Here is a 27570-nt window from a genome sequence, read left to right on the forward strand (position 1 = left end):
AAGCCTGCATCTCTGAGCAGAATCCAGAATGCCATGTGAAGGTGTGGGAGAGAGAGCACTTTACTTTCAAAATCTGGATTATACAGAGAAGCTCTGCATACCTAACGTGGCTGTATTGCTGCAGTTCTGCAGCATCGCATTCCTGTACAGTGTCCTCTGACCCCCCTGGAATTGTGGCTGATACTCTGGTTGAATTAAACATCACATCTCTGAATGTTCACACCACTAGTGTCTCCCAACGAACAGAGAAAGTGCCTGCAGGGAGGGTCCTGGACATAATCCCAAATGGCACCCTATAACAAAATACACCTTGTTTAAACAGTCATACTGCTTTTGTTTTCTAGTCCGGAACAAATGTCTGAATGTTAAATGTTTATATTTAAAATGCTATACAGTATTATTTTCTTTTTTTAAATTCTTTTTTAAAATTATTTATTTATTTATTTGACAGGCAGAGTGGACAGTGAGAGAGAGACAGAGAGAAAGGTCTTCCTTTTTGCTGTTGGTTCACCCTCCAATGGCCGCTGCGGCTGGTATGCTGTGGCTGGCGCACCGCGCTGATCCGTAGGCAGGAGCCCAGGTGCTTCTCCTGGTCTCCCATGGGGTGCAGGGCCCTAAGCACTTGGGCCATCCTCCACTGCCTTCCCGGGCCACAGCAGAGAGCTGGACAGGAAGAGGGGCAACCGGGACAGAATCTGGCGCCCCGACCGGGACTAGAACCCGGTGTGCTGGCGCCGCAGGCGGAGGATTAGCCTATTGAGCCGCAGCGCTGGCTATACAGTATTATTTTCAACAATGAAGCTTTTTCCTCAAACATTGACACACCCACGGTCATAGCCTCCCATCGGTGACCTTCAGTCAGATGATCACCTGTGCACCCACTACTCACAGAACCATACACCCCCGCCACACACACACACACACACACACACACTTGATCCTCCACTCTTGCTCTTGACCGCACATCTCATACACAGCAGTTTCGCTCAACTACCCCTCAAATCCAGCCGCAACCGCAGTCACCATGACCTCACACGCACTCAAGCCCGCCTTTGCCCACTCTCACCTACAAGAGTGGGCTCAGGGACTCTTTTGGTTTGGCTCTGCTGCCTGGACCATGCCTGCCTCAGGAGCTCCCGCGAGGTCCTAGTGCAGAAGGAATGCCAAGCAGCTTCTTGGCACAGTCTGTTCTCTGTGGCCAGCCAGGCCCATCCATGCAGGGTGAGGTCAGGCACTGCATTTCCCAGGAGGCCCTGCAGCCCAACAAGCTGCAGGGTGAGTGGTGGAAGTCTGGGAGCCGCACTCTGAGGCTGGCTTGTGTCAGAAAACCACACGACCAGGCAAGAAAGACGTTGTCAAACATCATTACGAAGGCCAGCTTCCAATACAGTAGTAGCTGGATATTCATTGCTAATGGGCAGAGTGAGGGAGTTAGTGGATACTAAATTACCAGGGAGAATTTAAGCATCAAGGGGGCGGGAGGGTCTTGCTAAACCAGCTTGACAGGATTCTTGCTGAAGTGGGGTTCTGGGGCCAAGGAGGAGGCCTAACCCCGCTCCCCTCAAACTCCCCACCCCAAAAAAAGATTCAGAGGAGCCTGATTTGTTGAAATGAATACACACACACACACACCACACACACACACATATATAACTAGTGGATGCTGAATATCAATTGCTTTTTGCTTTTGTACTGCGCTGCTTGCTCAGTGACTTAACGCAAGATGTCCAGCGTAAGAAAGGGGGGGGGGGAGGATAAGTGTACCTCCATGACAGGCTTCACAAACTCCAGGAAGACAGGAAGGCCCAATTCTTAGAAAACGAAACTTAGTAAATACTTCCTGAAATTAATGGTCTCCTACTTCCTTGTGTGACCTCTTCCTTCTGGGACGCATAGTCCCCGGACTGCTGAGATGCACCAATAAAATGCTCAAATTTAGGTAATTACCATATAGAGAATAAGGAACTAGCATACGTGTGTAATGACCAGTGTACTTGTTTACTCAAGCGTATAAAAACGCGGAGAAGGAGAGAGGCGGGGCTTCTCACCACCCACCCCCCCACCCCCCGCACTATGTTGTATGTGTGGGTGGGAGCCCCAGCCAGCTGGCAATAAAACAATAAATCCTCTTGCCCTTGCATCTGTGACTGTCTTTTGCGGGTTAATTGGGAAAGGTCTCGGATCCCATAATTCCACAGATTGAAGTTTGGTCGAGGGAGTCCTGGTGAGCTGAGAATCCCAGGGAACCCCGATAACAGCTCCCCGGTTTGGGCCGGATTCAGGGTTCCCGCCACGGGGAAAAAGCCACCTGTCGCTTTCTGGACTACAACTCCCAGAGGCCCCCGGGCCCCGCGCTGCTCCCGCGAGAACGAGGCCCTTCTTGTGTGTGGAGAGGGCGGGCTCTTCAGGCGACTCCGGGCGAATAGTGACAGGGCTTTGTGAGGGCTGGGCTCGGCTTGTGCCGGCAGGACTGGAGCGGAACTTACCCCGTCGCAGGAGGCGTAGGTGAGGCGGCTGCGAACTGGCGTCTCTGGAACCCGTGGCCTTTGCAGGGTGTGTGGAGGAGCGGGCTGAGACGCGGAGATTGGGTCTCGGTGGTGGGCGCAAGTGTGACCGCGCACAGAGCTGGGAGGGCGGGAAGAGGACTTGCTCTGCAGTTAGGGTTTGTGCGTGAGGGACTGGAGTTTTTCCCGGTGTGACCGGGTTTGGCTTTGTGTCGGCGAGGGTGAGCTTCCGGGTCCGCGGCTCTGATTGTGTGTGTGTGACTGCTGCACTCCGGGCGTAGGGACGCCGTGACTGAAATCTGTGGCCGCTTGTGATGTTGTTGGCGAAGGCTGCCTGCGAGTGGGTCCTCTGTGCCCCCAGGAGTTAGGCTGTGGGCCCTCTGTCCCCACGGAGGGTGCGATCGCGTGGCTGTGTGCACCCCTTTGTGTTTGGGTCTGGGGTGCCTGTGACCGACTGTGTGTGTTGCCGGTGTAGGTGTGTGGCGTCTTTGTGCCTTTGGGACCTCGGTCCTGGGAGGGCCCGGTGCGCCCAGGGACAGCTTCCGCCCCAGCTGCGGTGGCCCTGCGCTCGTCTGCAGGCGGTGACGCCTCAGCCGCGCGGTCTTGGGTCGCGGTGGAGCTGTCTCCCGGAAGAGCCCGATGGTTCCTGACTCTGCTCTCCCTTCCCAGCTCGGCCGCGCAGGAGGAGAGGCCTCCCGGCGACGGGGGGAAAGAATGGCTTAAGAATGGCTTTTGGACGTCCGCGGGGCACTGGCCAGGTAGTGTGTTGTTTCCTCAAATTCCCTGTTCTTGACTTGCTTTCTTTTGTAAGTGCCTGCTCCCCAGGTGACCCCCACCCCCGCCGATTCCTCTGGGAGAAAATGTGAGGGCTCGGAACCCCAGCTTTCCCCCCTCCCGCATATCTGAGCTCCCCTGATTAATTTGTCTCATGAGTTTAATTTTTCTTTATGCTGTCTTTTTTAACTGTTCCTTTCTGATTATAAAAGTAAAATATGACTATTTTAAATCTCAAAGGTACTGAAATTTCCAAGGAAAAAAATTTGAATTCTGACTCTGTATCTGTGCCTCTCTAAAACAGAGTGATAGAGGGGTGGGAAAGAAAAGCTTTGAAAATTCCCTTTCTGATGTCCTCTAAACCTTGGATTCCATTTATATACACATTTTTTCCTTTCTTTGACCCTTTGACTTCAGCCTGGAGTCGAGTAGAAACATGCTTATAATTTCTCCTTCAAATCTTTCTTGGGCTTCAGATAAGCCCAAGGTATATTGAACTTTTGAGCCAACAAGCAGGTTGCTGGTAACTGCCTGGGAAAGACAGGTTAAAGGTTCTTCATACACGGTGTCCTTCCAGTCTCTGCTTTCTCCAGTTCTTCATTATTGCTTCAATTTTGTTTTATTCTTAGCTTTCTGAAATAGCTCTCTTAGATCTAGAGGGTGTGAAGATTAGATACTGATTTAGATAAAGATATTTACTAATATTTTTAATATCTATTCCGGTCCAGTCTGATTTGTTCTCTATCTTCTACCCATCACACTTCATCTTTAACTTTCCTTTCCTCTCCCTGAACCTCAATGCTCTGTCAAGTAGCTTCTGTTCCTACATCTTTGCCATCCATTCTCATCAACGCTTCAGTTCAAGTCTTGACTGTGTTGGAAAAAGTTGTATATAATTTTTTTAAAGATTTATTTATTTATTTGAAAGTCAGATTTACAGAGAGAGGAGGCAGAGAGAGAGGTCTTCCATCCACTGGTTCACTCCCCAATTGGCTGCAAGGGCCAGAGCTGTACCGATCCGAAGCTAGAAGACAAGAGCTTCTTCCAGGTCTATCACATAGGTGCAGGGGCCCAAGCACTTGGGCCATCTTCTACTGCTTTCCCAGGCCATAGCAGAGAGCTAGATCAGAAGATGAGCATCTGGGACTACAACAGGTGCCCATATGGGATGCCGGCAATTGTTCTACTTATATACATCCCTCTGTAATAAATTCTGGTCTCAGCTGCTTAATATTTGAATGAGAGATAATACCTTTCTGCCAATGTTAAGATTGAAATAAGGTGTGTGTAGAACTCCTGATACTCATCCACTGTTTGACAATTGTGAGCTTTCTTTTTTCCTTACTTCCCATTCTTAGGCCTTTTATGGCAATTACGGTATAAAGCATTTAAATAAAGGTGTTTGGTTTTCCCCAAAGAATCTTATATGCAAGTTTTGCTCCATAGCTACATTGTAAATCCTCTAGAACTAGGATTGTGTCATTTAATTCTCTTATATAAATAACTTTTTACTCCATTTAAATTTGTTTTGCTGTGTAATAGTAATCTAAATTCAATTTTTTCTCATTTACCCAGTATTATTCCAATATAATTTATTTAATAACTTATTCCCTTTGCCTTTACTTTGTACTGCCTACTTAGTGATGTACTATTTAAATAGTTTGTGTTATATTTTTAAATTTTTTCATTTCATCGACTTATGTCTCTGCTTCTACCTGTACCATGTTTAGATTCTTTTTAAAATCTTTGAATACCTGATCAAATATGTCACTTCTTTCCTGAAGATTGCCATAGTCTTTATTCCTTTCAAGAATTCCTTGTTATAGTACATTTAGGAATCATAGAGAAGCATAAGGAAAAACCAGAGGTTACTATAATTCTATAAATTAGAGATAACTACTGTCAAATTGTTAGCATAAATGCTTATTCTTTTTTAATTAGATTCTTCTGTGGCTCCTGACCTGTTACCTGATTTTATCATGCCAAAATACAAATGAACAGCTGTGTTTGTCATTAATATTTATCTTTACCATGAGTTGTAATAGCCCTTTGGTGTTACCATTTCATCAAACTCCTTTTGTTGAACATACTTTACTTAAAAATTATTGACATTATAAACAATGGCTATCTCCAAGTGGTTAAATTTTTTTTTACCTAAATTATAATCACATGCATAATTAATGATATATTTTTATTGTGAAAATGATTTATGTATTATAGATAGGCTCAAGTTCCATGTGACAACAGTGCCTCAATCTATTGAAAGGTAACTACTGTTACTACCAGTTATTACTGGTAATAATACCAGTTATTCATCCTTTTTATTTTTGTCTCATGCATTTAAGTATGTACACATGTCAGTGTATCTGATAGGGTTTTGTCCCTTAAAAATATGTCTATACAAAGAGTATCGTAAGTGAATACTGCAGAATGTGGAAAATAAAGTAACTACATTATAGAGTTAGTCCAAAGAGTGAAGTGGTTCGTGAACTCCTAGAAGAGTACCTAACGCATTGACTTATTGTTACTGTTCTGAAACTTGCCTTTCATTCTGTGTGTAGAATTATCCACATAGTATGGAGCTACCTCACTTCAGTTCCTTCGTGTAAAACCATATTTTATAATACTATGGTGTGTTTAGTAATTTTCTGGTTTGGTTTTTTTTTTTTTGTTTTGTTTTGTTTTTGTGACAGGCAGAGTGGATAGTGAGAGAGAGAGAGAGACAGAGAGAAAGGTCTTCCTTTTTGCCATTGGTTCACCCCCCAATGGCTGCTGCGGCCGGTGCATCTCGCTGATCTGAAGCCAGGAGCCAGGTGCTTCTCCTGGTCTCCCATGTGGGTGCAGAGCCCAAGGACTTGGGCCATCCTCCACTGCCTTCCCGGGCCATAGCAGAGAGCTGGCCTGGAAGAGGGGCAACCGGGACAGAATCCGGCGCCCTGACCGGGACTAGAACCCCGTGTGCTGGCGCTGCAAGGCGGAGGATTAGCCTGTTGAGCCATGGCGCCGGGCAAATTTTCTGGTTTTTAAGTATTTAGATTTTATATAGTTATCACTGTTCCAAACAATGGTCCAATGAGTATCTATGTATAATATTTCTCTAAGATACATACTAAAAGTGAAACTACAGAGATAATGGAATATTTTCCAGGATTTGGCCACTGGGACCCATTCAGGCCAGTTTCTGTATCCTTTGGAGTTCTCTCAATGACACGGAACATTTCTTTACATCCTGGGATGATGAGATACTCCATCCTCATTCCTAAATACGGTTCTCTTAGTTCCAGACTGGAATGAACCACTTCTCTAAAAATCTGTTTCCTGGCAATGAAGAATATTAAGAAATCAAGATCTACATAGGTGGTAGGATTACAGCATTTCTTCTGGTCTCAATGTGTTCCACAATTTTATTTACCATCTTCAGTTAAAAATCTGGCTTCCCTTGTTTTCCTTTATTTTTATTTTTTATTTTTAAAGATTTTATTTATTTATTTGAGAGGTAGAGTTACAGACAGTGAGAGGGAGAGACAGAGAGAAAGTTCTTCCTTCCATTGGTTCACTCCCCAAGTGGCTGCAATGGCTGGAGCTGTGCCGATCTGAAGCAGTAGCCAGGTGCTTCTTCCCAGTCTCCCACATGGGTGCAGGCACTTGGGCCATCCTCTGCTGCTTTCCCAGGCCATAGCAGAGAGCTGGACCGTAAGAGGAGCTCCTGGGACTTGAACCAGCACCCAAATGGGATGCTGGCGCCTCAGGCAGAGGATTAACCTACTGCACCATGGCCCGTTTTCATTCTGTTTACTAATTTCTTTAATTATAGGGTATGTTAGCATATAGTTTTAGAATGCTAACCTATGCTGTATTAAAAATCAAACATAGTAAGCAGAGCTCAGTATTTATAGTTCTTTGTCTTCAAACTGAGGGATCGTATCAAAGTAATGTGTTCAGGTTTAGGTGGATTGCTTTTCCTCTCATTCAGTATGGTTGTGTTTTTCATTTGAAGTACATTTAGGTTTACTTGTTTCTGTTTGTATTCTGTTTGAGGTCACTCCATCTCTTCTTTATTTGATTGTATGAGTATATAAAACATTAAAATGTTTCCAAAAGTTAAAATGATACAAAAAGCTACAGTTACAGCAGTGTCACTCTGCTCTCACAGCCCTTGTTTAGTGAGTGTTAGGGGCTAAATTGTGTACCCTCCAAATTCATATGTTGAAGAGCCTAAACCCCAGTACCTTAGAATGTGACAGTATTTGGAAGTAGGGGCTTTAAAGAGATGATTAATATAAAGCAGGGCTTTTGGGGTAAACTCTCATCCTATCTAATGTTCTTACAAGGAAGAAAATTTGGACACACAAAGATCCATCAGAGACACTCACACACAGGAAAGAGCACGTGAACATACAGCAAGGAAGTGACCCTCTGCATATCAAGGAAGGAGGCCTCAGAAGAAAACAGACCTGTTGATACTCTGATCTTGAACTTCTTTATTTTAGTTTATTTTTTATTTTTTATTTTTTTTTGACAGGCAGAGTGGACAGTGAGAGAGAGAGACAGAGAGAAAGGTCTTCCTTTTGCCATTGGTTCACCCTCCAATGGCCGCCACGGCCGGCGCGCTGCGGGCAGCGCACCGCACTGATACGAAGGCAGGAACCAGGTGCTTATCCTGGTCTCTCATGGGGTGCAGGGCCCAAGGACTTGGGCCATCCTCCTCTGTACTCCCGGGCCACAGCAGAGAGCTGGCCTGGAAGAGGGGCAACCGGGACAGAATCCGGCGCCCTGACCGGGACTAGAACCCGGTGTGCCGGCGCCGCAGGCAGAGGATTAGCCTATTGAACCGCGGCGCCGGCCTGATCTTGAACTTTTAACTTCCAGAACTGTTATGTAAGCCAGCCAGTGTGCATTTTGTTATTGCAGAGCTAGCATAGTAATATAATAAGGAAGTTATTTCTTCCTGGGTCACAGTAAGTACCTGCCCCCTGTATTATGCTGAGATTGGACCTAGATCTAGTGGCACCAGAATGATGCTGATGGGTCAGGAGAATGATCATAGCCTGAAGATACAGCGCCTGGTGATGTTAGGGTTTTTAGTCAGAGGAAGACTGTCTCTTAGACACTGAACTGCAAATTATTTCTGGCAAGAGAATTCCAAAGCGACTTAAGGGGTTCAAGATGGTTAGTTTGGTTGGTTAGATTGGTCCCAACCAGATGTCCATATTCCCTATTTCAGTACCTCATTCTTTAGCAGTCATCCCCCTAACTTTCACATGAAAAGCATGACAAGACTGAGCATCAACTGTTGTTATAATTCAGCCGCCTGAACAATTTTCTGTTTGATTTTTAGCTATATCTGCCCTTGTGACTATGAGAAATGGGAGATTCTTCTAGGATTTTCAAGGAAATGTTCTTGTTCTCAGACTTGAGCTAAGAGATCTGAATTTGCCAATTTCTCTTTGTTAAGTTCTCAAGAGGAGGCAAGTGAATGCACCCTATACAGCAGTACTTACAAATGATCATTACTACCGTAATGGTCGCATACAACTAATTGGCTTCCAGGACATGTGTTTCAGTTGCTACTGTATCAAAATCAACCACAGATTGGTTGCAGGCCATCGATTTCTAGTATCCCAAAACCATTGACATGGCTTTACATTGTATTTAAATCTAAAAATATTAGTAAAAAGAAGAGAACAACTCTTTGCAACAGAGATTTAAGGAGTGGCTAAAAAGCATGGCCAAACTAATCCCCAGATCTCATCTTGACAGGTCTGTCTCCTGGGACCAATTTTGTTAGAATCAATATTTGATCAAGAGACAGAAAACACATAGTAGTTTGAACTGGGAAAATTTAATATAAAAATCTTTATCCATAATGTGAATATAATAACAAAGGTTTGGCTACTAAGAAATAGAGAGACCTGTAGATGTCATTGGTGTAGCAGATATAAAGAACAATCATTGTTCCTAATGGTGAGATAGAGCCCCCAACAGAGTCTTTCCCAGGGCTGAGGTCCAAACTTGTTGGATATGGCATAGGTGTGGCTCACTGAATGGCAGATTATTGCTTTGGTAAGGGTTAGGACTAAAGTGAGGGAAGTAAGGCATGTAGAGTCACTCAATCTCGGGTGTTGTTTCTACCCTTGCATTACCTTGAGAGTGAATGCCTCCGATTTTACATCCTAAGTTCCTCATTCTTAAGAAGGTACTGTTTCTCTGTCATACGTATGGAGTTGGCATCTGAAAGTGAGTATATCCCTAATTTTGCACCCTAACTGCTTCACTTTCCTTACCCAAGTTCTTTCTTTGCCATATGCTGCACTGGTAGGACCTAATGGAAATCTGCCCTCTAGAATTTGCCAGAAGTTCACCCTCCAAGATAAAGATAGTTGTCTTACCATTGCTGCAAAATCCCCAGAAGAAACAGTTGAGTGTTAGCTGCTGCTGTCCATTTGACACTTTAATAGCCAGGAACTGAAGAAGCTGCTTGTATTGAGGAATCCTGGAGAACTGCCCATGCCGCAGGAACTGGACCCTGGGAAGCTGAATGTGCTATAGGAGGGGAACCTGGGGAATCCTGCCAGGCAAGCACACCAGAACTAGGAAGGAGTAGCCTGCAGTATCTTCCACACATCTCGACTGACAAATCTTAACATTGTTCTGGCCAAGGAAAAATATTTATATTGTCCGTATCCACTTTTATGTAGTGAAACGGGATATGAAGGATGAATTTGGAGCTTAGAGCAATAAATTGATAATTGGCACACAGTCTTCTAAGAGTTTTAAAGTTACTTTTTAAAAATGTGACTCATGAGGCCAGTGCCATAGCGCAGTAGGTTAATTCTCTGCCTGTGGCGCTGACATCCCATGTGAGCACTGGTTCTAGTCCCAGCTGCTCCTCTTCTGATCCAGCTCTCTGCTGTGACCTGGGAGGGTGGTAGAAGATGGCCCAAGAGCTTGAGCCCCTGCACCCACATGGGAGACCAGGAGGAGGCCCCTGTCTCCTGGCTTCAGATCGGCACAGCTCCAGCCATTGCGCCCATTTGGGGAGTGAACCAATGGATGGAAGACATTTCTCTCTGTCTCTCCCTCTCACTGTCTGTAACTCTAGCTCTCAAACAAATAAATAAAATTTTTAAAAAATTTTTTAAAAATGTGATTCATTTAATCCATATTGATCTTTTAGATATGATAAGAAATAGGGATATGCTTTTTTAGGGGTATATGATTATTTTAGCATTTTGTTTTTTCTTGAGTGGCCCATCTCTTTTTTTCACTGCTGTATAATGCCAGGATTGTCTGACAAAAATTTCTGTATTTGTTTGAGTGTGTTTCTGGCTTTGCCTTCTGTGTCACAGTTCTGTTTTTCCATTCCTGTGCCAATGCTTTAGTCACTTATTTGTTTCTTTTTTAGAAAGATTTATTTATTTATTAGAGAGGCAGAGGCAGAGAAAGAGGTCTTCCATCCAGTGGTTCACTTCCCAATTGGCTGCAACGGCTGGAACTGCACTGATCCAAAGCTAGGAGCCAGGAGCTTCTTCTGGGTTTCCCAAGTGGTTGCAGGGGCTCAAGGACTTGGGCCATCTTCCACTGCTTTCCCAGGCCACAGCAGAGAGCTGGATCAGAAGTGGGGCAGCTGGGACTCGAAATGATGCGCATATGGGATACTGTATCTTGTTCATTGTCACTGCTATGTGTTATTTCATTTTGTTTCATAAATTTTATGACATTACAGTATATTTTATCCAATATAATTTTTGTATGTAATTGAGTTGTTTACATTTCTACTGTTAATAAAAACTATTATGTACATTCTAGTACATATTTTTCATAATTGCTGAATTGCTGAGTCACAGGGAATATGCATGTTAAACTAGATAGTGGCAAACTCTTTTTCAAAGTGATTGTATGAGTTTCTACTTCCAATAAAGTACATTTTCCTACTGTTCCACACCTCTGCTAACATTTGGAATCATCATACTTTTTGCTTCTATAGCATATTTAGTGATAACTCATTAGAGTTTTAATTTATATTATCACCTTTACTAATGAAACTGAACATATTTTCATTTGAGTTTGCTGATTTTCTGTTTTCCTTTTTTTTCTTTTAAAGATTTATTTATTTATTTTAAAGGCAGAGTTACACAGAGAGAGAAGGAGAGGCAGAGAGAGGTCTTCCATCCGCTGGTTCACTCCCCAGTTGGCTGCAATGGCCGGAGCTCTGCTGATCCGAAGCCAGAAGCTTCTTCCAGGTGCCCCACGTGGACTCAGGCCATCTTCCACTGCTTTCCTAGGCCATAGCAGAGAGCTGGATTGGAAGTGGAGCAGCCGGGACTTGAACTGGCACCCATATGGGATGCTGGCACTGCAGGTGGCAGCTTTACCCACTATGCCACAGTGCCGGCCCCTCTGTTTTTCAAATTTGTTTGATTTAGGTGAAATTCATGTAAGAAAAGTTAACCTTTTTAAAGTATATAATTCGGCTGGCGCCGTGGCTCAATAGGCTAATCCTCTGCCTGTGGTGCCTGCACAGTCCTGGTCGGGGCGCCGGATTCTGTCCCGGTTGCCCCTCTTCCAGGCCAGCTCTCTGCTGTGGCCTGGGAGTGCAGTGGAGGATGGCTCAAGTCCTTGGGCCCTGCACCCTCATGGGAGACCAGGGGAAGCACCTGGCTCCTGGCTTCCGATCAGCGCGGTGCGCCAGCCGCAGCACGCCGGCCACAGTGGCCATTGGAGAGTGACCTTTCTCTCTGTCTCTCTCTCACTGTCCACTCTACCTGTTTAAAAAAAAAAAAAGTATATAATTCAGTGGTATTTAATGTATTGACAGTATTGTGCAGCCATCAGCTCATAAAAACACCTCATACCTAGTAGAAGCACAAAACTTTGATGAATTCAAATTGATGTATTTGTTTCATTTCTTGTTCTTTCAGTGTCAAATTAAGACTCCATTGCCAAATCTGAGATCATGAAGATTTACAAATCCCTATATTTTCATGAAATACTTTTATGTTTTAGCTTTTCTATTAAATTGTTGATTCACTCTGAGTTAATGTTTTATAAGGAGTAAGATAGATGGGTGTTCGAGTTTATTCTCTTCCTTGTGTTTATCTGGTTGTCCCAGTACCATTTGTTGAAGAGACTTTTCTTTCCCCATTGGGAGGACTTATTATCCTTGTTGAAAATCAATTAGCCATAGATGTTTGGGTTTATTTCTGGATTCTTGGTACTGTTTCATTGATCTGTATTTTTGTCATTATACCAATATCACACTATTTTTATTACCATAGCTTTGTGATAAGTTTTAGAGTTGGGAGGAGTGAGTCCTGCTAGTTTATTTTTTCTTTTCAGTATTATTGAGGACCTATTCTTGTCCCATATGAATTTGACAATTGTCTTTTTCATTTTTCCAAAGGCTATTGAAGTTTTGCTAACCATTGCATTGTATTTGTAGGTCACTTTGGGGAGTATTGCCATCTTTTTTTTTTTTTTTTTTTTTGACAGGCAGAGTGGACAGTGAGAGAGAGACAGAGAGAAAGGTCTTCCTTTTGTCGTTGGTTCACTCTCCAATGGCCGCCGCGGTAGGCGCACTGCGGCCGGCGCACCACACTGATCCGATGGCAGGAGCCAGGTGCTTCTCCTGGTCTCCCATGGGGTGCAGGGCCCAAGCACTTGGGCCATCCTCCACTGCACTCCCTGGCCATAGCAGAGAGCTGGCCTGGAAGAGGGGCAACCGGGACAGGATCGGTGCCCTGACCGGGACTAGAACCTGGTGTGCCGGCGCCGCAAGGCGGAGGATTAGCCTAGTGAGCCATGGCGCCGGCCGAGTATTGCCATCTTTACAATATTGTTTTCCAGTCTGTGAACAACATATGTTATTCTGTTTTAACCCCATCTGGTGTATTGAAATTCAGCTCTAGCACTAACCACCAAAATTAGTGTTGTTCAGTTTAAGAACCCACCTGGTCCTCAGTAACTCTGCCACTGCTTCAGACCAACTGGCTACAAAACTGGGGGCTTCTATATCTGCCTCCTTCCCAGGATTAGTAATTTACCATAGTGATCACAGTACTAAGGAAAGCACTTTCCTTAAAATTATAGTCTTATATAGATGATTAGGATACAAGTCAGGAACAACAAAATATAGAGACACGTAGAACAAGATCTAGAAAGATCCTAAGCATGAGGTTCTGCAGTTTTCCTTTGTGGAATTAGAGCATGTCACCCTTCTGGTACATCACACCAGTATGTCCACCAACTATCAAGTTCTACTGAGTGTTAGAATCTAAAGTTTTCACTAGAGTTTCATTATACAAAAATGATTGGTTAGTGATAGACCATATAATTGAAATTTTTTTTAAGATTTATTTTATTTATTTGAAAGACAGTTACAGAGATAGGTAGAGACAGAGAGGTCTTCTATCCACTGGTTCACTCCCCAGATGGCCTCAATAGCTATCCTCTGGGTCTCCCACGTGGATCCAGGGGCCCAAGGACCCGGACCATCCTTCGCTGCTATCCCAGGCCATAGCAGAGAGCCGGATCAGAAGAGGAGCAGCCGGGACTAGAACTGGCGCCCATACGGGATGCCAGCGCTTCAGGCCAGGGCTTTAACCTGCTGCGCCACAGCGCTGACCCCTGAATTTTATCTCTAGATCTACTCCTCAGACATTGGGCTGGCTCTAAATGTTTTTGATGACCAACTAACTGTGTAGTTAGGGGTGCTTCATGAGTCAATTTATTAGTATAAACTCAAATATGATCTAATAGTAAGATATTTTTGTCACTTGGGAAATTCCAAGGATTTTTTAGAAACTCTGCACTAGGAACCTCTGTTATAACTCTAGATAAAGACTTGACAGGTCCTTTATTACATAAACAGATCTGTTTCTGCTTATTTAGTGATTTCTTTTCTCTTGCTTAGCTTTCTGTTTGTGATTTGAGAATGATCTTTATATGGGATGCTAGTTATCTGACAGATATTTTTGCAAATCTCCTCTCCTGTGGTTTGCTTTTTTTTAACTTTTATTTAATGAATATAAATTTCCAGTGTACAGCTTATGGATTACAATGGCTTCCCCCTCCCATAACTTCCCTCCCACCCGCAACCCTCCCCTCTCCCACTCCCTCTCCCCTTCCATTCACATCAAGATTCATTTTCAATTCTCTTTATATACAGAAGATCAATTTAGTATAAAGATTTCAACAGTTTGCACCCACATAGAAACACAAAGTGAAACATACTGTTTGAGTACTAGTTATAGCATTAAATCAAAATGTACAGCACATTAAGGACAGAGATCCCACATGAGGAACAAGTACACAGTACTCCTGTTATTGACTTAACAAATTGACACTCTAGTTTATGGCGCCAGTAACCACCCTAGGCTGTCGTCATGAGTTGCCAAGGCTATGGAAGCCTTCCAAGTTTGCCGACTCTGATCATATTTAGACAAGGTCATAAAAGACAGAGTGAGGATAGTAACCAATGATCCTAAGAGTGGCATTTACCAGGTTTGAACAATTATACAGCATTAAGTGGGGAAGAGGACCATCAGTACACACAGGTTGGGAGTAGAGCCATTGGTGGTAGAGTAGAGGTTATGATTACAAAGGAATGAGGCCCAAGTGCGCTAGACAGGGTCTAGAACAAAGGACAGAGTCATTATTAGAGGAGCTAAGAAAGGTGCTGTCTAAGCTACAATTAAGTTTTCTGATTGAGAGGCAAATAGAACCTGACAAAAGGGGCTTGATAATAATCTGTTGGGCTTTAGGCCTTGTAAGTTAAGAGGCCCAGACCTACCTATCTCTTCACATGGGGTACATCCTAAGGGAGGTGTGAACCTCTTAGGGGAAGGCACTCTGTTGACTTTCATTACTTGGCATCTCTAACAAGAAATTTACAGTTCTGCCTGCAATGTTGCTGACCCTACTTGACCATACCCTCAGCTGCAGTGGTCACTTTGGAAGTTGGGCTGAGTGAAGGGCTTTTCAGCTTAGAGCCAATAAGATCTGTGGCTCTGACCTGGGCATCCTTCGACTCCAGGGCAGGTCCATTTCCAGTGATCCAACTCTTGGCAGAGCTGCCAGGGCTCTTCACAAGCTGACTTCTGCTGAAGCCCAGGCTTACCACATTGAAAGCCACTGCAGTGGACTGGCCTGTTGGGTCTCCTTGAGGGCAGATCACTGTACAGATCAGCCATTAATAGGCCTGCCACCCATTGCTTCTGATGCTGAGCTTTCTTTTCCTCCTGGTTTTTGTTAAAGCAGACCAGAGGATGCAAGTCAAGGGAGTGCCCTTGTCCCATCTCTAATCTTCGGTGGCCTGAACTACAAGTCTATAGTCACAGGCATGTTCTGTAGTAGTTTTTCTAAGGTAGACAATGCCCATGAGGAAAATCATATTCTCACTTAAAAACTTTCTTTCCCTTTTGTCTGAAAGGGAGGTTTTTTCTACTTACTGTATACTTCGCTGATGGTGAAGTGAATCTAGCTATGAGATTATTATTTAAGCTCTTATTTTGGCTATGCTATTACAGAAAAATGTTAGCCATCTCTTTTATAAGGTCTAAAGATTAAATTGTGCATCCTACAGATTCCTTCATAATAGAATTAGTTTCCTACCTTGAAGAGAATAGAGAAATGAAAGAACAAGTTGGGCTTAGAATAGAGAAATGAGGGAGCAAGTCCTAGATTGCTTGCTGACAATAGCAATATTACATGAATACTTAGCAAATAGTTTCAACCATTAGATAGCAACTTAAGAAAACATTTACCAGAAGGTCCAATGCCTTCTATAAATTTTAAGAATCATGTATTTGAAAACATCTCTTAAATATCTAACATGGTGTAGTTTGTTTAGCCAGTAAACTTAAGCACAACCATATAAAATGTTTTTAGTTTCTTTCTACCAACACGTTTAAAACATATGATACACAGATTCAGGTCACACAAATTGAAATTTATCTTTGATTGATTTTAGCAGCTTAAATATATGGACAATCTTATCTATAAGCCATTTAAAAAAAAACTCTTAATAAAATTTCCTATGTGGACATACAATATGTACACACATATAACATAGCATAATAGACCAATATAGCAATTTTAATAATAGCTTTTAAAATCTTTAACTCTTTTTGTAGATTGCCAATTGATTTGAATTGCTTTTTGTTTTTAGATTACTTTAACACATTGCTTTAACAGAGCATCAGAGTTTAATTCTATGTCAAAGAGAAATTGAGCTTCCTGTGATCTTTTGCTGTGAGGTTTCCTTCCTTTACCTTCTTTCATATTGGTGACCATGTTTCTGTGTTTCTGTGTGTAACACATCTTTAAGCATCTTTTGCAGGGCAGGATGAGTGGCAACAAATTCTTTCAGTTTCTGTTTGCTGTGAAAAGTCTTAATTTCACCTTCATTCACAAATGAGAGCTTTGCAGGATATAGTATTCTGGGCTGGCAGTTTTTCTCTCTTAGTACCTGGGCTATGTCTCGCCATTCCCTTCTAGCTTGTAGGGTTTCTGATGAGAAGTCTGCTGTGAGTCTAATTGGAGATCCTCTGAGAGTAATCTGACGTTTCTCTCTTGCACCTTTTAGAATCTTTTCTTTATGTTTCACTGTGGTGAGTTTGATTACAATGTGTCGTGGTGAGGATCTCTTTTGGTCATGTTTATTAGGGGTTCTATAAGCTTCCTGTACAAAGATGCCTCTGTCCTTCTCCAAACCTGGGCAATTTTCTGCTAGTATCTCACTGAAAATGCCTTCTAATCCTTTCTTCCTCTCCATGCCTTCAGGAACTCCTAGAACCCAAATATTAGGTTTTTTAATAGTATCCTGTAGATTCCCGACAATATTTTTTAGATTTCTAATTTCTTCTTCTTTTCTTTGGTTTGCCTGTTTCCTTGCCTGTTCTCTGTCTTCTAAGTCTGATATTCTCTCTTCTGCTTCGCCCATTCTGTTTTTAAGGTTCTCTAATGTGTTTGTCATTTGATCTATTGAGTTCTTCATTTCATTGTGGTTTTTTGTCACTATCACAGTTTCATGTTCATTTCATTTTGATTCCTCCTTAATATTTCATTTTCACGAGAGAGATTTTCTATCTTGTCCATTAAGGATTTCTGTAGTTCAAGAATTTGTTTTTGATAACTTCTTAATATTCTTATCAATTTTTTGAGATCTGCTTCTTGCATTTCTTCTATCTCATCATCTTCATAATCTTGAATTGGGGTGTCTTTTTCATTTGGGGGCGTCATAGTGTCTTCCTTGTTCTTGTTACCTCGGTTTTTGCGTTTGTTGTATGGCATGTTGGAGATATTTGGTTTCTTCACTGTGGTGTTTTTTTCTTGTTACACTATGGCTTTATATTAAGTGGACTGTCTGCTTTCGGTGGAGCCTTAGAGGCTTGAGATGAGTGTGGACTGAGAGCTGTGTTTGGTTCCTCAGGGTTGAGGGTGTGTCAAAGATTACACTCCCAGGTTAGGCGTGGTAAATCTCTTTCTTTTTTTTTTTTTGATTCAAAAGGGAAGTAATTCCGCACAGCTGAACTGAATTGGAGGTAGTTAGCAGGCGAATGATATACCCACAGGAGCCAGAGATCGGAAGCTCTTTCCCAAGGACCACACAGGGAATCTCTGCTGCCCTCGGTGTGGGCTCCAATTCTCCTGCAGTCTCCCACTGGATTGCCAAGTTAGATCCTAATCTCCTGTTATTTCACCCCTCCCCCCAGAGTCAGGTTTTTCTGCTAGGCTCAGGGCCGGTGCAGACCTGAGGTCGCCCTGCTTATGACATATGTCCAAAATGGCGCCTGCTCTTTGTCTTGCTCGCCTTTGAGGGGTGAGTGGAGAGAGAGAAACTCGTGTCCCTATCGGTCACTTTTTTTTTTTTTTTCCTCTCTCTCTTCTAGTTAGCCTGGTGAATTTTTCCCCACGGAGTTTCAAGCCTCGTTCCCTCTAGTCTCCTCTTTCTGCTTGCCCGCTGGTGTCTCGGGCTATTGATGTTCGGCTCACCTCGCGTTCCAGCGCTGGTGCGTTGAGTCTGCCGCTGGTGTCCCGAACTTGGGCTCCCACGCTCTCCACGCAGGTCCACTGTGAATCACTAGTTCCGGAAGAGTTTCCGCTGCTGTTTCTTCCCCTACTCTTCCTTGACCCTGCAGTATCTCCACTTTTTTTAACCTGTGTGTCTTGCTGAACTATCGATGTGCTCCCTTCCTATTCCGCCATCTTGCCGCTCCTCGTGGTTTGCTTTTTTATATGGATTTTATTCAAAGCTGAAATATAAATCATGTTTACAGTGTTGTTAACTTTGTTCTCCATGTAATTTGTCTAGGGGCAGTCATTTGGCCTACAGGTTAAGACACCTACATTCCATACCAGAATAGTTGGGTTTGCTATGCATTGCCACTCCTGACTCCAAATTCCTCCTAATACAGGGTTCGGAAGGCAGTGGTGGTGGCTCAAGTAAGTAGATTCCTGCCACCTATGTGGGAGATCTGAATTGAACTCCCCAAGATTTCAGCTTCAGACACAGCTGGGGATTGATGTTAAGGACATGGGGAGTGAACCAGTGAGTGAGAATTCACCTACTCTCTCTCCCCCAGATTAATACATAAATTTTAAAAATATCCTTGGAAGATGGGATTAAAATAAATTTATTTTTAGGCAAAATCTTTTGAAAGCCATACATAGTTTTCATAATACATGCCTTCCATGTACTTTTGAAAACCCCTCTTATATTACTAATTTGCATTCCAAGTCTACCAGAGACACAGTCTTTTCCTAATATGTTCTGTCAGTTTCCTGTGTTTGGAAATATCCCTCCCATAATCTTTTGGTTTTTTGGTCTGCCAACTGCTTATACAACTATTATCCTAGAATTTGTCTTTTAAAAATATTCAGTATCCTTCCATGTTCTTTATTTTATATTTTCCTATTCTTGGCTTACTCCTTTTTGATAGAGATGGCATGCTCAGGGTGAATGAAAATTAAATTTTTTGAGTTCTAGTATATCTGAAAATGATTTTAAAACCATTATATTATTTCTTTGGCAAAGTATGGAATTTGACACTGGAAATATTTTCCTTCAGAATTTTTTTAAAAGATTCATTTATTTATTGGAAAGGCAGAGTTACATAGGCAGAGAGAGAGAGAGAGTCAGTCTCCCATCTGCTGGTTCACTCTCCAAATGGTTGCGTCTGCTGGAGTTGGGCCAATCCAAAGCCAGGAGCCAGGAGCTTCTTCCAGGTCTCCCACACAGTGCAGAATCCCAAGAACTTGGACCATCTTCTAGTGCTTTCCCAGGCCATATCAGAAAACTAGATTAGAAGTGGGGCAGCCAGGACTCAAACCACCACCAATATGGGATGCTGGCACTGCAGGTGGCGGCTTTACCCTCTATGCCATAGCGGGTAAATTCTCCTTCAGAATTTTGAAATTATGAGGTTATTTTGAGGTTATGAGATTATTTTGAGGTTAAAAACTCCAAAGCCATTTTCATTCCTGATCTCTTGTTTGTATCCTGGTTTTGTTTTTGGCCTGTTGGAACTTTTAAGAGCCTTTTCTCTGCTCCCACTGTACTACAGTCTAATGAAAATATATCTTTGTGTGAATCATTTTTATTCTTGATGCCAAGAACCAAGTGGAAACCTTAAATGTAGAGATTTGAGTTCTTTTAGTTCTGGGAAATTTTTTTTGAATGCTACTTCCAAGAAAAATCTGTTTTTTTCTGTTTTCATTGAAAAGTTTTAATCATTGAGAGCAATTGAAAGAATAGTCTAGTGAATACAGTATGCCCATTGTCATAGTTTCTTATGTCTATACCATAAACTGGATAGCTTAGAAATTTATTTCTTAGAGTTTTATAGGCTCCAAAGTCCACAATCAGGATGCCAGCAGATTCGATATCTGATGACGACCTGCTTTTTACAACTTTTCTCTTTGTCCTCACATGGTAGAAGGGACAAGGTAGCTTTCAATGGCCTCTGTCATAGAGCACTAATCCCGTCCATGAGGGCTCTGCATTCATCCCACTGTCCTTGTGACCCAATCACTTCTTTTTTTTTTTGACAGGCAGAGTGGACAGTGAGAGAGAGACAGAGAGAAAGGTCTTCCTTTTGCCGTTGGTTCACCCAATCACTTCTAAAGTCCCATATTCTTTTTTTTTTTTTTAAAGATGTATTTATTTATTTGAAACTTAGCTAGAGAGTGGAGAGGCACAGAGAAATCGTCCATATACTGGTTCACTCCCCAGTTGGCTGCAGCAACCAGGTCTGGGCCAGTCCAAAGTCAGGAGCCAGGAGCTTCGTCCAGGTCTCCCATATGGGTTCAGGAGCCCAGGGACTTGGACCATCTTCAGCTACTTTCCCAAGCACATTATTGGAAAGCTAGATCAGAAGTGGAGCAGCCAGGACTCAAACTGGTTTCCATGTGGGATGCCAGTATTGCAGACAGCGGCTTAACCTGCTGCACCATGGTGCTGGCCTCCAAAGTCCCATACTCTAACACCATCATTTAGAAGATTAGATTTGAATGTGGGAATTTTAGAGAGACACAAACATTAAGGCCATGGTACCCATCACCTAAATTCATGAATTGTTAACGTTTTTCCACATTTGCTGTCTTTGAAAATACACACACACATATATTTTCCTCTGAATCATTTGAAAATAAATTGGCGATATCTTACATTTTACATTTGATAGATATTTCCTAAGAACTAAGGACATACCGTAAACCTGTAAAAATAAACATTAACTCATTAATCTCAAAAATCCCAGATATCATATTAGATATAGTCTTCATATTATAAATTATATTTCTACACTTAGTCTTTTTATTTGTAATTTTGACCTACATCTCCCAGTTCTCCACTCCACACCCTAATCCCTGGTAGGCACAGTTTTATTCTGTATTTCTATGTATTTTACTTTTTTGTGGTAGATTCTACATACAAATGAGATCATGCAGTGTTTCTCTGTGTATCTGGCTTATTTTACTTAGTATAAGGTGCTCCAGATTCATCCATGTTGTGTCAAATGACAGAATCTCCTTTTTTAAGGGTGAATTATAATATATATAATATATATTTATATATATAATTATATATATGTATATATATTTATATACATTATTCTTGCCTGCATGAAGCTTAGCTCTGATGTATCAAACATTCAGCAGCATTTATAAATTTATATATTATTTCTTTATTCATTCAAAGATGGATCCTTAGGTTGTTTCCATATCTTGGCTACTGTGAATAATGCTTCTGTGAATGTGGGAGTCCTATCTTTACTAGGTAGTAATCTATTTGTATTTTAGATTGGTTGATAAGAAGCTGATGTACCTTTCCTAATGTCATTGGTTGGCTTTTAGTGCTTCCTTTTCAGTTTTTAACTTTTAGTTTAGTTTTCATCTTTCTTTGTTTGTTAAATTAGTCATCATTTATCTTTATGCTTTCTAGCTTCAAATGTTTTGTGTACAAATTTCCAAAATTCTCTTTTACTTTGTATATTACTTTTTTTTTTTTTTTTTTTGACAGGCAGAGTGGACAGTGAGAGAGAGAGAGACAGAGAGAAAGGTCTTCCTTTTTGCCATTGGTTCACCCTCCAGTGGCCGCCGTGGCTGGTGCACTGCGGCCAGCGCACTGCGCTGATCCGATGGCAGGAGCCAGGTGCTTCTCCTGGTCTCCCATGGGGTGCAGGGCCCAAGCACTTGGGCCATCCTCCACTGCACTCCCTGGCCACAGCAGAGAACTGGCCTGGAAGAGGGGCAACCGGGACAGAATCGGTGCCCCGACCGGGACTAGAACCCGGTGTGCCGGCGCCGCAAGGTGGAGGATTAGCCTATTGAGCCACGGCGCCGGTGTATATTACTTTTCTATAAAATATTTATTTATTTGAAAGGCAGAGTGACAGAGGGACAGAGAGAAGAAATGGAACAAGAGATCTCCTACCTGCTGGTTTACTCCCTAAATGCCTGCAAGAGCTGGTGTTGATTCAGGCCGAAGCCAGTTTTCCAGAACTCCATCCAGGTCTCCCACATGGGTGGCAGGAGTGAAAGTACTTGGGGCATCATTTGCTGCCTCCCAGGTGTATTAGCAGGAAGTTGGGTTGGAAGCAGAGGCAGCAATTAATCCTAGGCATTCTGATATGAGATGCAGGTACTTTAACCTGTTACGCTATGCCCACCCTTGTTCCTTTTAAAAAAAACCTCCTGTTAGTAAAAAGGTTCCCTTAGAAAGGGCAGGGATTACTGCATATGATCTACATACCATTTTTTAGAGAAAGTATGCCCTCTTTCTGAAGAACTCTTATTTTTAGGAAATTTAAAATGTTATTTAATGTATTAGCCATTTAATAAATGTGTATTCATCCTTTTGTATGCACTGAGATTCAAGTTGATTAAATAACATTATTCTTGCCTTCATGATACTTGGTTGTATGGTATTAAACAGCATTAAATAAAACCATGAAATTGCAATTATAAGAGATGAATGTATAATTACCCATTACCAAAAAAAAAAAAATGAAGGAACAAAGAAGTGCTCTGAAAATGTGGAATGTACATAATTCAGACCGAACATTCAGGAAATATCTATTAAGATATGCCAATTAGTAAAGACCTGGACGATGGGCAGAAACTTGATTGCTAAGAGTAAGGACAATGGTTGAAGGGAAAAGAGAGAGAACATTTCAGACAGATGAAGTTGTGGTGGGGGATAAAGTCTTGTACATTTGGAGGACTGAAAAGTCCAGTATTTATATACCTCCTGTTATGGGGAATATCAGGTTGAAGATGCAGGCAGTAAAAAAGATGGAGAATGACTAACACCATCTTCATTTGTTTTTATCCTTGTAATCTTTGGTAGTATCAGAGTAACTCCTTTATTCTCTTCTCTTTTCTCTGGCTTTACTTTTAAAGTAAATCTACTTTTAGATTGTTAATTATTCTACTGTCTTCACTGAGTTTTCTTTTAATTTTTCTGTTAAGGTTAGCCTCATAGATTTTGTAAGCAAACCTTGCTTTTATCAAATGAAGTAAACAAACTGTATTCTAACTACAGAATAATCTTCCTTCTCCATTACTCATTCTTTACTCATTCAGCATTAGTTTCTCATCTGGAAACTGTTACATCTGGGATACCATTTTCTATTTTATATGCAAATTGTGTTTGCTACTTGACTATCCCAGACTTTTCCTCTCAGACTTACTTTCTGTTCCAATGAAACCTATGAAATTGGTATAATGATAACTCATTTATAAGTATATGTGATGCTAGAATCATCCTCTAAAAATCAGGAAGGGATCAGGACATCTGTATATTTAATGAACTCCCTAATTCTGCAAAAGATTTTTTATCTAGATCACTGTTTAGGAATAATTGACCTAATCTATTTTCTAACTATCTCCTTTACAGTGTGACATTTTCTCCTTCTGTTTTCCTTAACTCTATCTCAAATTGCCCAATCATATTTGAAAACTGTATAAGCCACTCACTTTTTATGAGAGTTAATTTCAATTAAGTCTTTCATAACTATTAGAAAAGTTTCATTTCCCGCAGAACACAAGAAAAAGTGAATGTTTGCTTTTATATTTTTTTTTCAGACTGTGAATCAAGGTTGAGAACAAGAAATTATTTCTGAAAAAGGATATTTGTGGAATAGAATCATCCTGATGGGAGATAATGGAAAGACTTACAAAACACATCATTGAGTGTTCAAGTTTCAGAGGTGATTGGGAATGGAAAAGCCAGTTTGAGAGAAAAGAGGTATCTCAGGAAGGACACTTCAGACAGTCCTGAAGACATGCCCACTTTCAGTACCCAGCATCAGACAATTCACACTGATGAGAAACTCTTTGAATGTAAGGAATGTGGGAAGGATTTTACTTTTCTATCAGTCCTTATTCGACATCAGCGAATTCATACTGGTGAGAAACCTTATGAGTGTAAAGACTGTGGCAAGGCCTTTGGTAGTGGTGCAAACCTTGCTTACCATCAAAGAATACATACTGGTGAGAAACCTTACGAATGTAAGGATTGTGGGAAAACTTTTGGCAGTGGTTCAAACCTTAGTCACCACCAAAGAATCCATACCGGTGAGAAACCATATGCATGTAAGGAATGTGGGAAGGCTTTTAGTTTTGGGTCAGGCCTTATTCGACATCAGATAATTCACAGTGGTGAAAAGCCTTATGAGTGTAAGGAATGTGGGAGGTCATTTAATTTTGAATCAGCCCTTACTCGGCATCAAAGGATTCACACAGGTGAGAAACCTTATGAATGTAAGGATTGTGGGAAAACTTTTAGCAGTGGTTCAAACCTTACTCAGCATCGGAGGACTCATACTGGTGAGAAACCTTATGAATGTAAATCATGTGGAATGGCTTTTAGTAGTGCTTCAGCTCTTACTCGGCATCGGAGAACTCATACCGGTGAGAAACCGTATATATGTAATGAATGTGGGAAGACCTTTAGTTTTGGATCCGCCCTAACTCGTCATCAAAGAATTCACACTGGTGAGAAACCTTATGTATGTAAGGAATGTGGGAAAGCTTTCAATAGTGGCTCAGACCTCACTCAGCATCAGAGAGTTCACACAGGTGAGAAACCCTATGAGTGTAAGGAATGTGGGAAAGCCTTTAGAAGTGGTTCAAAACTTATTCAGCATCAAAGAGTGCATACTGGGGAGAAACCGTATGAATGTAAGGAGTGTGGCAAGACCTTTAGTAGTAGATCAGAGCTTTCTCAGCATGAGAGAATTCACACTGGGGAGAAACCCTATGAATGTAAGGAGTGTGGGAAGACCTTTGGTAGTGGCTCAAAGCTTATTCAACATCAGCTAATTCATACTGATGAGAAACCCTATGAATGTAAAGAATGTGGAAAGTCCTTCAATAGTGGATCAGCACTTAACAGGCACCAGAGAAAACACTGGTGAGAGACGTTTTGAATATAAGGAATGTGGGAAGGCTTTTCAGAGGGGTTCAGAACTTTCAGCAACATAAGAAAAATCCTAGTGGTGAGAAACTGTGAGTTGGAAACTTATGAATTGAAATTATATGGTAAAGAAAGGACTTTCAACACATGACAAAAGAAAATTCAAACCAATGAAAATCATGTCAAATGTAATTAAAGCACAAATGCCTTACGTGTGTTTCATAAGCTCGTCAGCCTAAGGCAGCTCATATAGGGAAAGAAAAATCAAAATTATTCTGAATAAAATAAATGTTTTAAGATCTTTAGCTACACTCCTTTGTTACTTTCAAAAAATTCTTACTCATGAATGTTAAAAATTTAAACAACACACTTAATGTATTTTTTCTTTATTTTAAACATTGGAAGATTAATTTCATGTTAGCTCTGCTACTTTAAATTTTTAAATATTTATGTATTATTGAAAATTACTGATCCATCTCAAAATGATTTTATTTATTGAAAGTCTAAGTTTATCATTTCCCTCCCCCAGACCTTATCCTAACACTGTTCATTGTTCAATAACTTTATCTACTTTAATATTTCTTATTGGCTATTTGATGCTAAGTTATATTTTTGTTCATATGAGGCTTGGATATCAGATCAGTGGTTTTTAAATTTGCACATGCTCCTATTGCTATCTCACACTGTTTATAGTAGGTAACTGTTACTTTAATTATCTTTCATTATCTAATGAATCTGAACCTTTTGTTTTGGAAGACTTTTACTTTCCTTTTATAAATATTATACTCTTCATTTTTCAAAACAACTTCCCCTCCATAAAATGTAGATAAGAACATAAAAATAGATATGGTTATGTATAGCTTTCTCAATCATAGATTATCACTGTCAAACTTGGATCAAACCCTTTAAGACTATCATTGTTTTTGAAACAAAGTGTGATTATGATATACTATAACCAGCCTTTGATATTCTTTTTCTGTAAATTCATTGTTACTATTTTATTGGCTTTATAGTATCCACCTGTCTGTCAAATATTGAAAATTTTGCCATTATAAACGTTTACACTAATGTGTGTGCATTGTTTATTTATCCTTCATTTCAGAGATAATGTGTGGATTTCTTTTGCTTATAAAAGATTTATACATTATGGATTCAGCTGTACTTCTTTTTGACCAACTCTTTGACCTCACTTTCTCCACTATGTTAACCAACTCACTCTAACCAGATCCTTTTATATGCATATATGATGCACATATGGTAATGTGGGCATAATTAGAGTACTTCAGAGGTTTGTTATATGGATTTTATAACTGTGCCTGTTATATAATAAATGCTTCATAAATATTAGCCATCACAATTGTTATTTTCTTCTCCAGGTTCATTCTTATTTATGGAAAAACATTTAACAATGATCAGTTCAACAATAAATGGAAAAAAAATCATGTAAATTAATGTAGAAAAGTTTGATTAACACTTATTCCTTATCGAATAAGAATTGTTCATCCTAATGAAAAATATGAGCTTATAAAGTGTGAGAAATCTAGTGTACCACAACATACGTATGAGGATGGAAGGAAAAATAAAACCATGACAGCTCCTCCATAATAATCTGATTAACTGCCCATTTGTGTCATTCTTTGGATAAAAATAAGATAAAAATTAAGATTAAGTTTTCAAACTTTTAATTTCAGAAATTTTAAATTTACAAACAAAAATTGTGAAGTAGCAGAATTCCCATGTATCCTACACTCAGCTTCTTCTGTTGTTAACACCTTAGTGTGATATATTTGTCACAATCTGCAAACCACACCCAGCTTCCCATATTATTGTTATATTAATATATATTTGTCGCAACTAATGAACCTCACCCAGCTTCCCCTCATTTTTTCAATCCAGGCTCCCTTTTATCAGTTCTATCCCAACCTCTAGCAGTCAGTCTTCTATATTCAGATTGAGGGTTTGTTTTTTTTTTAGTTCCCACATATGCAGGAGAACATGTGGTATTTGTCTTTCTGTGTCCAACATATTTCCCTTAACACGATGTCTTCCAATTCCATACATTTGCTGCAAATGACAGGATTTCATTTTTTGTTCAACAAGTATTCCATTGTGTGTTTTCTTTATCTGTTTATCTGATGGTGTAAAATTAATTTTTTAAAAATATTTATTTGAGAGGTAGAGTTATAGATGGTGAGAGGGAGAGACAGAGAGAAAGCTCTTCCTTCCATTGGATCACTCCCCAAATGGCCGCACCAGCCGGAGCTATGCTGATCCAAAGCCAGGAGCCAGGTGCTTCTTCCCGGTCTCCTATGCAGGTGCAGGGCCCAAGGACTTCGACCATCTTCTACTGCTTTCCCAGGCCACAACAGAGAG

General features: G+C 41.1%; 2 protein-coding genes across 3 annotated transcripts in view; both read left to right on the top strand.

The window, feature by feature from the left end:
- Nucleotides 1–27570, top strand: part of LOC133747813 (zinc finger protein 420) — a 127348-nt gene that overhangs the window by 20440 nt on the left and 79338 nt on the right. The gene's annotated exons all lie outside the window — the stretch shown is intronic.
- Nucleotides 2444–26565, top strand: LOC133747829 (zinc finger protein 345-like). Its single transcript, XM_062176237.1, is given in 5 exon segments — nt 2444–2553; nt 3174–3262; nt 23865–24056; nt 24058–25185; nt 25187–26565. Coding segments are annotated over 3 exon segments (1320 nt in total). The 5' UTR covers nt 2444–2553; nt 3174–3262; nt 23865–23943; the 3' UTR covers nt 25266–26565.

Source organism: Lepus europaeus, chromosome 19, assembly GCF_033115175.1.
Source record: "Lepus europaeus isolate LE1 chromosome 19, mLepTim1.pri, whole genome shotgun sequence".
NCBI classification, from domain to species: Eukaryota; Metazoa; Chordata; class Mammalia; order Lagomorpha; family Leporidae; genus Lepus; species Lepus europaeus.